At 55.4% G+C, this 16810-nt stretch overlaps 1 protein-coding gene across 1 annotated transcript in view; it reads right to left on the reverse strand.

Annotated features, from left to right (window-relative positions):
- Positions 1–14584, reverse strand: part of FGD5 (FYVE, RhoGEF and PH domain containing 5) — a 76835-nt gene extending 62251 nt beyond the window's left edge. Inside the window, exons 1-3 of the mRNA XM_040995246.1 lie at positions 14464–14584; positions 6020–7011; positions 4422–5983 (exon numbers count right to left, since the gene is read on the reverse strand). Of these exons, the coding sequence (XP_040851180.1) occupies positions 4422–5983; positions 6020–7011; positions 14464–14476 (2567 nt within the window). The 5' untranslated portion in view covers positions 14477–14584. The remainder of the gene's footprint in view (positions 1–4421; positions 5984–6019; positions 7012–14463) is intronic.
- Between the last annotated feature and the right edge of the window lie 2226 nt (positions 14585–16810).

Here is a 16810-nt window from a genome sequence, read left to right on the forward strand (position 1 = left end):
CTCCTTGCAAGCATGCCGATTTGTGAGGTCACTGGAGCACTGACTTCTAGCTGCATTCTGACAGGTGCAGCCTGAGCTAGGGCCCGAGTTCTCCCCGGCCCGAGCTGAGGAAGAACACTGTGAAATGAGGCACCTGGGACCCCTGCCACCTGGGACATCTGCAGCAGCTCCCGAGTGGGCTGGCTCATTGGCTGCACCTACTAAGCAGCCTCACCTCATGAGGTGGCCCCCAGAACTCCAGGCTGCAGCTCAGGCACTGCTGACCACAGCAGCGAAAGGTCTCCACAGGGGTCCCAGGCAGGGAAAGGTACCCAGCACCTCCTGAGCCTATTCCAGGAAATCTGGTCTTATAGAGATGTGGTCAGCAGAGTGAAAAGCCAGCCAGCCACCAGCAAATAGAGACAGGTGTCCTGTGACTTCCACTGAGCCACTGTGCAGGGGACTGAGTCTCTGCCTATGAGAAAGCATGCCACAGAGCACTGACTTGACTCCCAGCTGCTCCACTTCCAATCCTGCTCCCTGCTGAAGTGCCTGGGGAAGCAGTGGAAGATGGCCCCCTGCCACTGACATGAAGACCCAAATGAAGTTCCAGGCTTCTAACTTCAGCCACTCCCAGCCATTTGGGGAGTGAGAAGGTGGGTTGAAAATCTCTGTCTCTCCCTGTCTCAGTAACTCTTTCAAATACAGCTCAGGAACTCCTGCTTGCATAACTGTGAGTTGTAATCATCAAGAGAGACAGGCAGAGTTACAACCAAGCTCTGGCTGCTGTCTGGGTAAGAGACAACCAAGGACTGCTCACTGGTGTAGCTCAGGCTGCTGTCAGCCGCCCTGTTCTCATCTCATCCTACAGCTGACGTTCCCAATCCATGAGTGAAACCAGGGCAGAACAACTGTGTATGCACGTCTGTGTGTCAGAGAGAGAGAGAGAGAGAGAGAGAGAGAGAGAGAGAGAGAGAGAGACAGGAAAAAGGAAGGAAAGGAAGTAGGAGAGAGGACAGAGACCCTACAATAAAAGGGACCAGATTCATGCCAGCCAAGATTGTACAACTTTGGAATCAAATTCAAATCTGGCATCCACTACTGCATGACTGCTGTGTCATCTGTAACAGCAATTACTAATCATTTCACTGTCTGCTGTATTAACGCGTTTATTCTTAATGATTTAATGAGTCAGGTGTAATTATCCCTCCCCCTTTTACAGATACACACTACGAAGCACCGGCAGGTAAGATACTTGTCCCAGGTTACATGGTGGTAGAGCACATCCTGAAATCCAGGCCACAAGGCCACATGCACTGCACCTGCTCCCAGCCTGCCTCATCTGTCAGCACAAACAGCTCCTGTAACTCATCAAGGACAGCAGGCATGAGTGGCTGGAGACAGGCAGAGAGAACAGGCAGCACACGTGAGTGGTGTGATTCCAACAGTGGACAATGGACGCTCATTGCAAAGCTAACTTTTCAAGCCAGTTTGGACATTTTTGTGACACAATGTTTGGTAGAAGTGGCCTCAGGGTTGGTGCTGATGTGTATTGCTGATTCAATTGGATTTGCCTCCACATGAGGAATAACAGATGACAGAGCCCTGTTTCACAGTCCTCTTACTGCTGGGGAATAAATAACAATGAATTCCAGCACAGGAGAACTGCTTCATCCTCAACCTTTGGAGTCCTTCCAATCACCTCGAGGACAAGGTCTTTGGTGGTCCGACACCCTCAACACGTCTCCCTGTTCAACAAGAGGACCAGGCTTCTAGCTCTGACCTCGGCAAGCCATGGCCTCTGAGCAGACTTCATCTATGTCACTTTATTTTTCTTTCCACCTTATTTTTCCATTGCCTTCTTTTCTTACATTTTTAAAAATTCATTTGAAAGACAGAGAGAAGAGAGAGAAAGAGGTGAGAGATGGGGACCGAGAAAGGGAGTGAAAATGAATTTCCATTCATTCACAGATTCACTTCACAAATACCCATGTGTAAACCAGGTTGAGGCCAAGAACTTAAGACTACAGCCTCCCCCGTGGGTGGCTGACACCCATGCATTTGAGCCATCACCTACTGTGTCCCAGAAAGCAGAGATCAGAAGTGGAGCAAGTGTGAACTACCCAGGCCCTCTAACACGGGATAGGGGGTCCCAGAAAATGTCCTATTTGCTGTGCCAAATACCCAGCCCTCAATCACCTTTTATTTATGGTCACTGATGACACAAAGTATCTTCCTGCCCATTTTTTTAAGCCTGATTTACAGAAAAAAGCATAGCATAAGGAGCCTAACAGATACACAAGAGGTGACAGAGGAGAAGCCAACAGCACCGTTTCCCATATGAGCAGCCCCGGCCCGGCTGGTCTTGGACCCTGTGGTCAGGCTGGGGCTCCAGCGACAGGGATCCTTATCCCATGTTGCTCTGTGTCCTGCCCTCTTTTGATCTGCTGATGTTTGCTTTGGCCCTGGCCTCTGATCCTCGCATTGAAGCAAGGTGTGGGGGAGGACAAGCAGCGGAGGCCGGAAGGAACTGTTTTCCTACCCTCTCACCCCCTCCACCACGAGGTCTGGTGCACACATGTCTGAGACCGGCAGCAACCCTCCATCTACCCGGGATGCAAAGCGCCCACTCTAAGAACAGTAGGGACCCGCTCCGCCCCACCGCCCTAGGGCAGTCACCTGTGCCTCTCACTCTGACAGGTTTCAAATCTGCCCTGCCCAGACCTGTTCCAGCCCCAAGTGGGGAATTTTCTTCCCTTTTGCCTCTACCTGCTTCACGTAGGAAAGTGGAAAAAAACTTTCCCCACTGATTGATGTCCAAGGGGATGTGGTTCCTGCGTGGGAGACTGATCCCACTCGCCTGCCCTTCGGTGAGTGGCATCACAGCAGCCGCTGTGCTGCTGGAACTTGGGGTCTGACAGGTCAGGGCCCTCCACCACTCACTGGGCTGCGGCACCGAATGCTGGACAGGATACGGAGGCTGGGTATATTATTCACCCGGTTGTCATGCAAACTTGGATAAAGAAACCAGACCCTGTTACTTCACAGACTCCGTACAGATCAAGGCACTGGCACAACTCCAGGGGGTAGCACATACAGACTGAAAACGTAAGAGCCACCCTTGATGTTGACTGCCCAGCACACAACCCACTGATCAGACCTGGCACCCTAGCACATGTCACTGCGAATTCCTGAAACGGGAGTCAGGCCACCTGAGTTCCTAACTCTGATTTCTCCACTAGCTCCTGAGAGGTGCTGAGCTCGCTGTAGCCTGAGGGAGTGGAGCACAGACTGGGCGACTACCTGCTGGAGGCAACAGGTTGGAGGTGGCTGCCAGCATGGAGACCTGACAGCTTCCCAGAGTGGCTCTGTGGGCACTGGGGCAAAGGGGGCAGTGGGCTGGGGCTGGGTGCCCTGCAGCCATGTCCCTCTCGCAGTTCCCACAAGCCCACGTTCTCTAAACCTGACTCCAGTCCTCAAGCGGGATGGGCGTTTACTTTGGCTCTGAAAGCAGAGGTTTGCACCATTGCGAGGACTCCCACAGATAGCCCTGCCGCAGCCTGGGGCAGGGAGAAGGTGGAGTGAGGCTGGGGAGCTGGGTGCACCCTTCAGTCCTGGCAGGCTCCCCTGGGAATATCCAGCAAAGCTGCTGTGCAGGGCTGTTCTAAGTCCCTGCACATAGTGGGAGAGGAGAATGAAACATCTCCAGTTTGGCCTTTCCTGAATTTAGACCCAACACACCCAAAACTGCAAATGGTGGAGGCTGATCTTCATCGCCTCTAAGTTGCCTCCACAAAGCGTGAGCGACAGGGAGGTCTGGCAACAACTTCCTCAGGAGGACCACTCAGTCAAGGTGGGGTCACAAAAATCTCCACGATCGTGCAACAGCTTCAGTGCTCTGCCTCCTCTAACTTCCAAAGTCAATCAGTGCAGCAAAAACATGTCAGCTTAAATATCTCCGCTTAAAGACTTCCATTCAGAAATTTAGCTCAGGGCAAGACAACTTCTTTAAACAATTTAAATAAACCATCTTTTCTACCTCCCAGAGTATGCTTACACAATGTAAAGGGTATCCATCTCAATTCAGGGTATTTTCCTGATGGTGAAAGATGTTTAGTTTGGTTAGATTCCAGGACCTTCTCTTCTGGTGACTTTCCCACAGGGGAGCAGCAAAGCCATCTGGGAGATGTGAGGAAGATCTCTCCTATGCTTCCTCCTGTGCTGCATTTGGCATTTTGGGGAGTTCCCTCACCCTAAAGACTTACTCCATTCTTTCTCAGCACTTGTACCCAGAGGTGACACAAGTCCCATTCCCCATATGACGCTTGGGGTTGGGAGAGCTGTCCACTCCAGGTCACATGGAGACCAGTCCACCCAGTCCCCCTGCCCACTGCCTCCACCTCCTTTCCACGCAGGGGGTGGCCAGCGAGCTCACACGGTACCTTTCTGCGTCCTGCTCAGCGTTCTGCTGCTTGCTCTCGAAGGCGTTGAAGCTGCTCATGTCCACATAGCCGTCATTCTCGTTGGCCGTGGACAGGGCTCGGCTCTGATCCTCAAACAGCTTCGTGAACGTGCCGGCCCTGGCAGGCCTCCGGGGCGGGATCTGGATGTTCTCGTAGTCCGAGTTCATGGCCGGGATGTTCTCATAGTCAGATGTGTCTGCGTTGGGGAATGAAATGGACCGGGGCTTGGTCAGCGGCAGGGGCAGAAAGGGTGGCCGGGAACGGTCTTCGAAGGACTCCACCCTGGACACGGTCCTGCTGAAGGGCACGCCTCTCCTCTTGCTGTCACGATAGAAGATGAGCGAGGAGGGGGAGTCCGAGGCCCGCAGCTTGCCAGGCCGGGCCTTGAGCTGAGGGGAGTTGCTGAGGCTCCTGCGGTCCAGCTCCAGGATCCTGGCGGGCCCATGGTAGCTGGACTCCGAGGAGGATCTGGAGGAGGACACATTGACGTCCACGTGCACTTTATTCTCCGTCTTCTTTCTGAATGTCAGCTCTAAGAACCGCTTGAAGGACGACTTCTTCTTCTTGGGGTGCTTGTCCGGGGAGTCGCTCTCGGTCAGCAGCGATGGGGAGCTCTTAGTGATGGGTTTCTTGGTGATGCAGGCCAGGTCGAAGGGGGGTGGGATGTCGACCATGGACGACGGCGTGGAGGTGCCGCTGGACGGCAGGTGGTTCCGCTGGGAGAAGCTCCCAGAGGAGCCGATGACACAAGGCAGGGACAGGTTGTCATCCTTCCTCTTGATCCGGAGGTTGTCTAAGCCATCGGGTTCCCTGGACATGCAGGCAGGAACCTCTCGGCCTTCCACGGAGAAGGACCGCGGGTACAGCGTGAAGGCTCGTGGCTTGGCCGGCAAAGCCCTGCCCACCTCCATGGGCTTCCCCTCGGAAAACAACGATGACAGCGCTGTCTTCCCTACCTGCTCAGGGCATTCTTCAATGTTGTTGGCTAATGTGCCAGCTTCCGGTCCAGTTTCTTCAGGAACAGTTTCTGGCACGGAGCCAGCCACCTTCCCAGAGTGGGGCCGGGCCCTGGCAACAAGGTTTTTCCTGTCCATGGAGAGTGAACCACCATCAGCATCCAACTCCTCTCTCAAGCCACAGCTAGTTAGGGTGTCTCCATCAGCGGAGATCTCCTCCTGCCCGCCCTCTCCAGGGTCAGCCTGGCATGTTGGAATGACTCCCATCACGTAGGGGTTGGCAAGAGCATCGTCCGTGGTGTCCTCCCCCTCCTCCTCTGGCACAACAACCACGTCAGGGACACAGAGTCCCTCCCCAGCCACAAGGTCCTCCTCCATACAGGGCCCTGACCTCGGTTCACACTCGGGGTTGGAGCTTTTGGCTGGCTCAGGGAGAGGAGAGGAGCTCTCTCCACAAAACGAGGTGCTCTCTGTCGGGAAGAACTCATAGGGACTTTGTGCGAGTGACGGTGGGAAGTCGTCCACACATTCATTCTCAAAAGGGACAATGTGGCAGCTCTCCTCGGAAGCTTCATCCTCTGCCAGCTCCCCGTCCTCCCCTTCCCGCAGGTCCTCTTGTGCCTCCGTGGGGGTGGCCACCATTTCTTCCTGTTCAGTTTGCTCATCCGGGTCAGGGCCAGCAGCCTCGTCTGCTGGGTCCTCAGTGGCGTCACACTCCTGCTCGGAGACTTCGGAGTTCTCCCTGGTCACCTCTGCCTCCTGGATGCCCGTGGCCAAGTCCTCATTCTCAGGCAGTGCCTCCGTGTCATCTTCAGCACACCATGCGTTGTCTTCACCTGGCCCCCCGGGCTCCATATTGGCACAGCTGGTTCTATCGTCCTCCTCTACCTCCCCGAGGGCCTCAGGGGGCCTGGGCTCCTCGTCAGGGTCTACCGGAGTTAGGATGATGTCGCCCTCAGAGACACCCTCCCCGTCCCACAGCACATTGTCCTCTGGGCTGCCCAGGTTCTGCTCGGCTGCCAGCTCCTCATTCTCCTCCCTGGTCCCCAGGTCCTGGGGGCTGTCCTCGTCTTCGGGGGTGTGGTCTATGTCTTCCTCATCATTTGCACCTTCCTCATCCTCTCCGCTCAGTGCTCCACCTGCTGAGTCGTCAGCAGCCGGCAACCCCTCCTCGCCGCATGCCTGGGTTACCTCCTCGTGTGCCTCTTCCCCAGTGGCACTCAGGGCCACTGTGACCACATCCTCTCCACAGGACCCATCCTCGGGCTTGTTCTCTTTTGGTGGAGCCCTGGGGGCCACGATATAATCCTCGTCTGTCTCTGATTCGGAACACTCCAGGCTGGGCCGGAAGCCCTCACAGAGCCCCCTGTCTACACAGAGCAGCCTCCCATTGCTGCACTTGTTGAGGCTGTTGTTCACAGACACGCTGGCTCGCCACTCATTCGGGGCAGCCAGCTTGGGCTTGGGGGCGATGGGAGGTTTTGGTCCCCTGGACATGAAGTTCGGACTGTGAAGACCGTCGGGTCTGGGTGATGAAGGGAGCTTGGGTGCGGTCACTGGAGGGAGGGTACGGGTGGTCTTTGGCTTGGGAGCAACTGGTGGTTTTGGAGAATCTGGAAAGGACAAAGAAAGTACAATTAACTCGGTTTCCACTCAGAGTCTCCTATTTTTCATGGTAAGGGAACTCTGCAGATGGGTTCCTCAACCCCAATAAATCTGACCTGGGCTATGCTCCGGCTCGGGATTCTCTGTCCCTGACCTTCCATTGATGATTCACTCATAAACTAAATGAACAGACTGTGTCTCCATAAACTATCCAGCAGACAAAAATCAACCCAATGAAATCCCATCCCCCACCCCTACCTCCCTCATTGCATTCACTCATCTGATGACTATTCATTTTTTTTTTTTAATATTTGGTGGTTATTTATTTGAAAAACAACTTACAGAGGAAGGGAGAAAGAAAGAACTATTTCATTTACTGCTCCATGCCTCAGATGGTCGCCTAAACAGCTGAGGTTGGGTCAAGTCACAGTTGGAACAGGTGGAGTTCTGGAGCCTAGAACTCTACCAGGATTTCCCACACAGGTGGCAGGGGCCCAAGGACTCAAACCATCTGTTGCTGCTTTCCTAAGTGCATCCGCAGGGATCTGGATAGCAAGTGGAGAAGCTAGGACACGAGCCTACACCAGATGCCTTTCACTGATGCACAGAGTTGTTGACAGTGGGGTCTTCCAGGGTCCAGGTCAGAATACCTCTGCTCAGAGTTCACAGGTAAGTTAGAACAACCAAAGGATAGAGCCAGATCCCTACAGTGTTAGAATGGGACAGCCGTGGTCTCCTTGGCCCCGGGAATGACACGCTAAAGGTGTCTGAGAACGCTGGATGAGTCTGCTGAGGGTCATGTCTGAAATTGGCACACTGATATCTGACCAGCCCAGAACCCCAATCTCATGGCAGAAACCACATGGTTATTTGCCAACATGGGCTACTGTGCAAAGTCTCTTTGCCTGGGGATGTTGAGGACTACAAAACAGTGGGACCAGATGTAGTGCAGGCTGTATATGTTACATGAACTAGAGAGGTCTGGGTGGGGAGATGTCCACAGATCCCATGGAAGTCAAGCTTCAGCTAGGTGTTGCAGGATGGGAAGAATCCTAATGGAGGAAGGGCCAAGAGAATGACTGTCAAGTACCACATCTCCTGGCATGAGCCAGCCCATGCCTTTGCCTGCTTGACTTTCCGCCTCTTGGCCTCTAAGGTTCCTCTGCTCCCCAGACATAGGGTGACCAATCAGTCTTACATGTCTGCTTCTAAAGCACTGCCTGAATGCCACTGCCCAAGCATCAGGAGACCTACGTTTCCCCTTCTGCTTGGCTGCATCTCCCAGCTTCATCCCCATCAACACCTGGATGTGACAAAGCAGCCTCAGAATGCCAGCAAGCCCTCCTCTTCCCCTGCACCTCCACCCAATTCTGCCCCTGCAGCCTCTGACAGCACTTGTGTTGCACCCCATCCAACACTGCCACAGGATTATCACAGGGGCCATGCAAACAATTATACGTGTGTGATGTCTGATTTTCTCAGAGGCACACATATTAAAAAGTAAAAAAAAAAAAAGGTGCCAGTGCTATGGCACAGCAGGATAAGCCAATGCTGATGACTCAGGCATCCCATGCAGGTACTGGTTCAAGTCCTGGCTGCTTCACTTCTAGTCCAGCTCTCAGCTGATGACTGGAGAAAAGCAGCAGAAGATAGCCCAAGGGCTTGAGCTTCTGCCACCCATACAGTATATCAAGAAGAAGCTCCTGGTCTCTGACTTCAGCCTGGCTCAGTCTTGGCTACTGTGGCTACTGTGGCTACTGGGGAGTGCACCAGCCAGTAGAAGACCTCTCTCTGTGTCCTTCTCTGTAACTCTGGGTTTCAAATAAATAAATAAATAAATAAATAAATCTTGGGCAAAATAAAATAAAAATAAAAAAGTAGAATAACTTTAACACCATATTTTGCCCAGCTCAGTATATCCAAATGTTAACATGTTGATACAGTTCAACTTGTGCTTTATGATGGTACAAAAGCACACCCTACAATCGTTCTGCTTCCACTTTCAAAACAGGAGTCAACCAACTCCACAAGACATTCAACACTTCATAGCAAGTGGGCTTTGGGCTGCATAGCTCAGCCTGACTGGAAGCTAATGGGAGTGTTCTAAGCATCCTGAAGGGAGGTGAGGCTGCATATCAAGGTGCAGGTCAGCTGCATTGAATGCATTTTCTAGTAGGATGAGTTCATTGGGGTGTCATCCCATTGTCATTCAAGGCACATCTGTAACCAAGACATAGTATTTATTCACGGATTTTGGCATTTTGTTTTCATGCTGAGTCTCAAAAAAATCTATCTTCCATTTGCAATGCACTTACAGGCAGACTAGCCCCATTCATCGGCCCTGGTATCTGAAGTATCTAGAGGTCTTCACTTGGGAACACTCTAAGCTACGCAGTGGGCAGCAGCTGTGCCCCATGCAGCCAAAGCCAATCTTTGCCAGCCACGTGCTGCCCTGGTGCAAGTCTTGCTCCATGCTGACCAACTACTACACAGTACCAGTGGCCAACAGCCAGCATCCAGCACTGGGCTCGGGCATTAGCACGGACTCATTGACCAGAGGTGGAGCCTCTCATGGCTCATCTCTAACAGGTGGCATTTTAGAGGCCAGGAGACGTGACAGAGGGACAGATAGGCCATGAAAAATAACCATCACCTTGGCCACATGGCCCTCCTCCTCATCCTGTATTTCATCCACTCAAGCTATTGATCTTCGGGCACTGTGTCCACAGGAAAGGTTACAGTGGACAGCTGAGACGTGATTCTGCAAGAAAATGCCTCCTGCACTGGAGCCCCTGCAGATGGCAGGTACCAGGCCCACCTGCTCTCCTAGTTCTGTAAAGCACAGAGCTTGTCTTGTTTACATCTGACATCCAGGCTGAGCCCTCTCTGGAAGAAAAGGACACTGAGAGGCACAGAAAATGCAAGCGGTTGCCATGAAGTCATCCAGCGAGTTCGGCAGGCCCTGTGGGGACCCTGGGCTTCTGGCTTCATGGTCCAGTGCCTGACCCTCTGCCTTTACTTTTTTGCCATTGACCTTTCTCCCCGCTAGTGCAGACTTAAGGGTCCTAGCACTTTGTAAGGCAGAGAAGAGTTAAATGCAGGGGAACTGAAGCCACAGGTAGGCAGGTGAGCCAGAGAGAAGGCTGGGTCCGAGCTCAGAATACTGACTGACAGTGGGCTGTATGACTGACTTTAACTCCCTTCTACCCTACGTCCACTGGCCCAGTTCCAAGAAGTAACTATGTCCTGTGCACCTGCCACAGGCTCAGGACACATTTATACAGGAATCACCAACCCTTGTCTGCTTGGGACCACGTCTTGGGGGGTGGTGAGGGACACCGCAGGCTAAGGGTAAGCATACTGTACAATACACAACAGAACAAAAGGCTGGCAGTGAGGGATGGGGAGGGTGTATGCCATTATGAACAGAAGGATGGAGACAGGACTCACTGAGAGAACCTCAGAGCAAAGACACGCAAGAAGTGAGGGCCAGTCCAGGCAACAGCAAAGAAGCCAGCAAGGCTGGCAGGGCGTGAGAAAGCCGGGCAAGAGCAAAGAAAGGCCAGGAGGGCAACAGGACGAGCAGATCACAAGGGGCACCTTGTGGGGCCTCCCAGGGAGGAATGGGAGCCACTGTGGGCTTCCGAGAAGATGCACAGGTGCACTCTCACACGTGGAAATGAACTGAAGCACAGAGGAGCCAACCGGGAGCCCAGTGGGGAGGCTCTATCGAGATCCAGGTGGGAGATGAGGGCAGCTCAGTGCAAGATGGGATGAAAAGCAGAATGCCTGCATGAAGACTGGACAGAGGGGACCTGCTGATGGCTGAGACACCAAACCTAACAGGAAAAGCCAAGGACAACACCAAGTTTTGAGCCCGAGTAATGGGGAAGGTGAACTTGAGCCATCCAACCAAATGGGAAAAGGCTGCAGGTGTTTGGGAGGAAACCTGCACTTCAGCTTGCTGATGTCAAGCACAAATCACCTGTCACGTGCCCGGGGGAGCTGTCAAAGAGATACAGCTGGGGATGGCACCTAAAGCATGAGCCAGGTGAGATTACAGCGAACGGGAACAGCCAGAGAAGAGGGCAGGGCCAGGAGGGGGCCAGGGTGGGGCACTAGCTGGGGCAGGAGGCCCAGGGGAATGCAATCAGAGCAGAGTGTGAGAGCAGCCGGCCCTGCCCCTCTTCCGAAAGGAACCATGGGACCCCTCCACCAAGGCCAAGGCCACAGAGAGCACTGAAGCATACAAGGACAGAACATAGAAGGACAGATGTGAGGGCTACAGCACTGTAGACAGAAGGGACGGGTCTGCAGCCAGGCACCAGCAACGCAAGCCTTCTGGGCTGTCCTACAGCTTGCCCAGCAGCTCTTTAGCGAGGGCCAAAGGACATGTTCGAGCCAGGATCTCCTCCAAGGCAAGGCTTGGATTTCTGGTCATCAGGGCCCAGCCAGTCACAGCTGGTGGCCTCTGTCCTCACCCATATGCTTCTGGCACCAAATGGCCCTCCTCTTTCTTGACATCACAGTCTGGGGCACACCCTGCCCACACAACGTTCTCAGCACCCAGGGCTCATGGTGGGTGGCTGAGCCCAGGTGGGATGAGTCAACCAGGGCGGGGGGGTACCCCAGCGATGAGGGATGCAGCTCCTGGTGATGGATGTCACCCCCAGCCAGCCCCCTGGCATGGTTTCTATTTTCCCTTCCTCTGTCACTCACACGTCTCTGTTGGCTGCCTGCAGAAGCTCCATCTCAGCACAGTGTCAGGAGAAGCGCTACACAGGGAGGCACAAGCTGGACCAACTGCTCTCCCAGCCCTGCCGCCCACGGAGCAGCAACCTTAGGCAAGTCCCTTCCCTCTCCCCAAACTTGGTTTCCCCACCTTTAGCAGGAGAGGAGGGGACCAGGCAGTCACAGCCTGGGCTGCGTGGCTGACAGCAGTCTTCTCTGATGATGCCCTCTGCCACCCCCAAGGCCATCTCCACTGCACTTCACTACACTCCCCCTGGAACCCTGGTAACCAGATGCTATGGGAGTAATTATCTTCCAATTTCACCTTTCAATTGCATCTTAATTTAACTTCATTCCCGGGTGCCTGCTGGAATGTCCAGGCATAGTCCAAGGACTCCTAATGAGTCGGCAATGAAGCCAGTCCAGTGATCCATGACAGGGCACGTCCTAACAGGATGGCCACGCACAGAGCAAGAAGAACCAGCGTTGTTGGCTCAGACCCAGGCTCTAGATCTGGCTCAGTCACATGTCATCTGTGTGATCCTGAACATACCACTTTCCTTTGGAGTAAAATGGGTAAAAACACCTCCTTTCCTCATACGCATCAGGCCAGGGGAAATAACGGAATCCATGGCCAGATTACATCCCTTGATGTGTTGGACACTGGGCACAGCAGGTACTGATGCTGGACAGTCTGTGTTCCCATTCATTTTGGCCCCTGGGCATCATCTGCTCCTCCATTTTCCTATCCATAAAACAGGAGCAAGCAGGAGACCACGCCCCTCAGGGTCACCGCAAACACTAAATAAACAATGCAAGTCCAGTACTTAAATGCCTTATCTGATTCATGACAAGGATCCAATAAATATTAGCTGGTGTTTACTGCCCTCTTATAATGTGACAGACGTCACTCTAGGCACCTTCTGCATTTGATGTCACTTAATCATGAGTACTCAGTGACAAAGATGATTCGATCCCACTTCTCAGATAAAGAATCACAGAGAGGTGAAAGAGGCTACCCAAGGTTCCAGAACCAAGGACCTGCTGGTTCTGAGGTCCAGCCCCACTGAATCTGTGAGCCACTGGGGACCCAGAAGTCACCACATCAGGTTGCTGTCACACCCACCACATGGACAAAGCAAGCAGGTAGACACTGGAGACAAATCACAGGTCAGCAGAAGCCAGGAGCAGCTTCTGCAAAGTTCCCTGGGACTACACCTGCCCCTAAGCTGATTCCAGATCATTCCAATCCCCGGCTTCTCCGGGAAGGGAGGGCCTGCTCAAGCCTCACGCAGGAAAACGTGGGAAAACTGGAAACGCTCTCACCATTGTTACAAGCAAGTTTTATTAGCAGCATAGGAAAAAGCTAGCTCAGCTGGGTCCAGGCCTGGCCAGCGTGGCAGGAGGCAACCCTCTCCCTCTCATGGGTGGATGGCTGGGTGCGGGGTCCCTGTTCAGACTCTCCCTGCCCCAAAGCAGCAGGAGCAGCTTTAGTTCCTGCCCCTCCCCCCCCCCCAATTTTGTGACTCCCACTGAACACCCAGGTGTCCCCATACAGAGCCACAGTGGGTTCCTAGACACGGCAGTGGCTGCCCACCACCCAAGGCTGGGACAGAGCAGTACATCCCAGCACACCCCACTCCCAGGACAAGGATTCCTGTTTCATGAGATGAAAACACTCGCTCCCCCACCCCACCCGTAACCACACTCACACATTAGCAGGATATGGTTCCAAGACCAGCCAAAATGGTGGCTTCCTGTTTCTTTAGGGACGTGTGTTTGGGAGTATGGCTTTGGATGAGGATACTGCTCAGGCAGGGGGTTGCCCTGGGCTCAGTTCCGCAGGATCAAGCCAACAGGGTGGAGCCTCGCGCTGGGCAGGTACTGAGATCTGCGGGACCTGCGCCCTGGCGCCTCCCACCTCAAAGGGAACTTTCAGCACCCCTGACCCAGCCCCGCATCCCGAGGGCCAGGACCCAGGCACTGCCCGCCTGCAGCTCACTTGCCGTAGCTGCTCATGGGTATCCCAGAAACTCACCCGGGGAACCTCCGGGAACCTCCGTACACACGCTTGGATTGTCCGGAACCCCTCTTTCTGGGGCACGAACCAGGGGAGTCCCACCCACAGGGCCTGGGGCGAGGTAATGGGGGTGGGCACCAGGAAGGTGCTGCCGCTATGCCTCAGCCAGAACTGGCCCTGGGCGGCTGGGCGCCCCCAGGGAGGCACAAAGGCGGGGCCTCGGGCCAGGGCACTGCAAGACTCTAAAGAGGTTCTGGTCCCTCAGGTGGAAGAGCAATCCCGAGTCTCGGGTCGGAACGGTCCTAAGAGCACGCTGGGTCCCGGTGTAGGGGAGGGCTCCGGCCGCAGCACGCTGGCCAGATGGGGCCCTTGAGGGGCGAGTGAGGGCCCGTCGGGGGATCTCGAGGTGCAGAGGAGAGGGTTCGGGGGGTGCGACCAAGTCCCGTCAGCGCAAAAAAGCCCCTCACTCCCTGGACCAAGGTGGGAAAAAGACGGACGTGGGCAGGGCGCGGTCTCGCTGAGGCTGAGGAGGGACACCTCGGAGTCAGACCCCCGAATCCCAGCCTTCTCCGTGAGGAGATCACGAACCCCTCCCGGCTCGGGATCCCCAGCAACAATTTTGCGACGCCCGGCGGTTTCCAACTTGGAGCGCCTGGCCGGGACCCCTGGCGCGCGTCCCTCACGCCCGAGCCCGCGCCAAGCTTCCTACCTGCTCTGTTCATCTTCCAGAGCGCAGAGCCCGGGGCCGTCCGTCGGGTGCGTCCACTGCTCTGTCGGGTCCAGCGCCAGCCCGCGCGCCGCCGCCTCACTCCATGGCCGCCCCTCGGGGCCCGCACCCCTCGGCGGCCGCCACACCCCCGGCGAGCGCCGGACTCTGCGCGGCGCGCAGGGCAAGTGGGGGCGCGGGGCGCGAGCCTCGGGCCTGGGCGGGGCCGGGGAGCGCAGGGGAGGGGGCGCGAGCGCGGGGCGCGCGGGGGAGGCGGCCGGGGGCAGTGCGCGGGGCACCGGGGCGCGGGGCGGGGCGGGGCGGCGCCGGCGAGGCCGAGGGCCGGGAGGGGGCGAGGGGGCCGTCGTGTCCGCTCCGGGATCCGGGATCCGGGCTCAGAGGGGGCTGCGCTGCGCTCTGGCCGCCGCGCCGCCGCCACCGCTGCCACTGCCACCGCCCCCTCCTAGACGTTTCCTCCCGCTCCGGAGAGGAAAGGTTTTTTTTTTTTTTTTTTTCCTGCTCAGTCAGGGATCGGGAGCCCAGGGTCGAGGTGTCCCTGTGCACGTTTAAAGGGGCTGTGGCAAAGCTGAAGGGACAAGGACCCAACGATTTGGGACCCTTTGCCCAGGGGACCTTCTTTCTGTTCCATCTCTGGGCATTCCTTCAGTCGTGCCCTGGGATCCTCGCTGAGCCCCAAACTGACAGACCTGAGTCCTGGCACTGGGCAGCTTGGATGGGAGGGGCGGCCACAAGAGTCACAGGTGGGGCCAAACAGTGCATTGCAGGAGCCCTGAGTGAGAAAACACCCGGGGCTGGGGCACAGCAGGGCATCCCAGCGAGCAGAAGGTAGGAAGTGGCCATTTGTTGACCCGCCACAGGCTTACTGGAATCCGCCCTGTCCATCCCCGCGCCCCACCAACACACACACACCAGCCCTTCTGATACATGCTAACGTTTGAATACCCCAGAAGGTAGGTGATCCTGCTGGGCCTCCCTGAGGAGGGGGCATTGAAAGGGCAGCCTGGTGGTTCAGAAGCCTTTCTGTGTGACTCAGTGCCTGTCACCCAGCCCTCAACATCCCCCCACCCAGGCCAAGCCTGTGTCCTCAGGGAGTTTCTAGTCTGATGGTTCTGCTAGTCTGTGACAGGTGCCGGGGGCGGGCACACACAGGCCACACTGAATAGGGCACATGCAAAGGGGCCTTCCAGGTGGGAGGGGGAGGGCGCTGGCTGGGCCCAGAGCCACCTCAGGGTGCCTGACTGTTATGTCAGAGATGGAGGGAATGGTAGCCCTCTCTGAGGGCCTGCCCACCCTGAGCTGCGGCAGACTCGCGTCTCCAGGCTTTCAAGGAGAATGAATTGTGACTGAGAGTCCGTGGCTGAACCCTGAGTTCCTTACGCAGGGAACTTGATGGATGTATGCCTGAGGGAGACAGGGATGGGAAAGTGGGAGAAGGGAGGAAGAGCAGGTAGCAGTAGTATGGGGTGGCGATAGAGGAGAGGGGGTGATGGACTGAGTCAGGTGAAGGAGTGACAGGAAAGGTGAAGCAGGTGGGGGAGGTGGAGAGTGTGGCAGGAGAGTTGGTGCTAGAGAGGGTGAGGGGTGAGGGGGAAGCCTGTGTGTGGACATGAGTACAAATGAACAGATAAACCATTTCAATAGTTAATAAAAAAGAGTTCTTAAATGCAGCTTGTTTCTGGGAACTAGCCATAGAATCAGACTCCAGAGGACTCCCAGGAGAAAGCATGTGAGGAAAGGGGCGGGTGCTGCCCTTCCCGTGGGTGACGAGAGGTCAGGTGGGGCCCTCCGTGTGCCACCTTCCTGCACCTGAAGCCCTTCCTGTGTCTGTAGTTTTGGGGTTTGAGGCTGAGCCCAGCACATGTATAGAGCTTGTGGTGGCGGGGCCAGCAGGCGACAAGCCCAGGCCTGCATGTGTGTAGCTGCAGCCACAAACTGAACCCAGAGTGTGCCCAATAGGGGGAAAGGATATTAAAGCCTGTGGAGTTTTTTAAGTGTGGTGCTGTCGCTGCTGGTGGCATCAGCTGAGCCATAGCCATTCAGTGTATTCAGGATGACCATTGGCACCCACACAGGACATGACAGGGGGTGACAGGGCAGGGAGAATCATTGGTACAGCTGTTCTGAGTGACCAACAGCACATGTTGCTTAGAATCATATGCCCATGTCACAGATGGGAACAGCAAGGCCCAAAGAGAGAAGGGACATGGCCCGAGAGCCCAGGCAGGTCTCCCAGCCCAGTCATCCCTGCATCATTCCTGAATTGGCTGCAGTCCCTTGCTTTGCCATTGAGGACACCTTGTCCCCTTCCTCTCTCTCATTCTCCCCAGCT

This window comes from Ochotona curzoniae, unplaced genomic scaffold (assembly GCF_017591425.1).
Source record: "Ochotona curzoniae isolate NIBS_2020 unplaced genomic scaffold, NIBS_Ocur_1.0 contig_908, whole genome shotgun sequence".
Lineage (NCBI taxonomy): Eukaryota > Metazoa > Chordata > Mammalia > Lagomorpha > Ochotonidae > Ochotona > Ochotona curzoniae.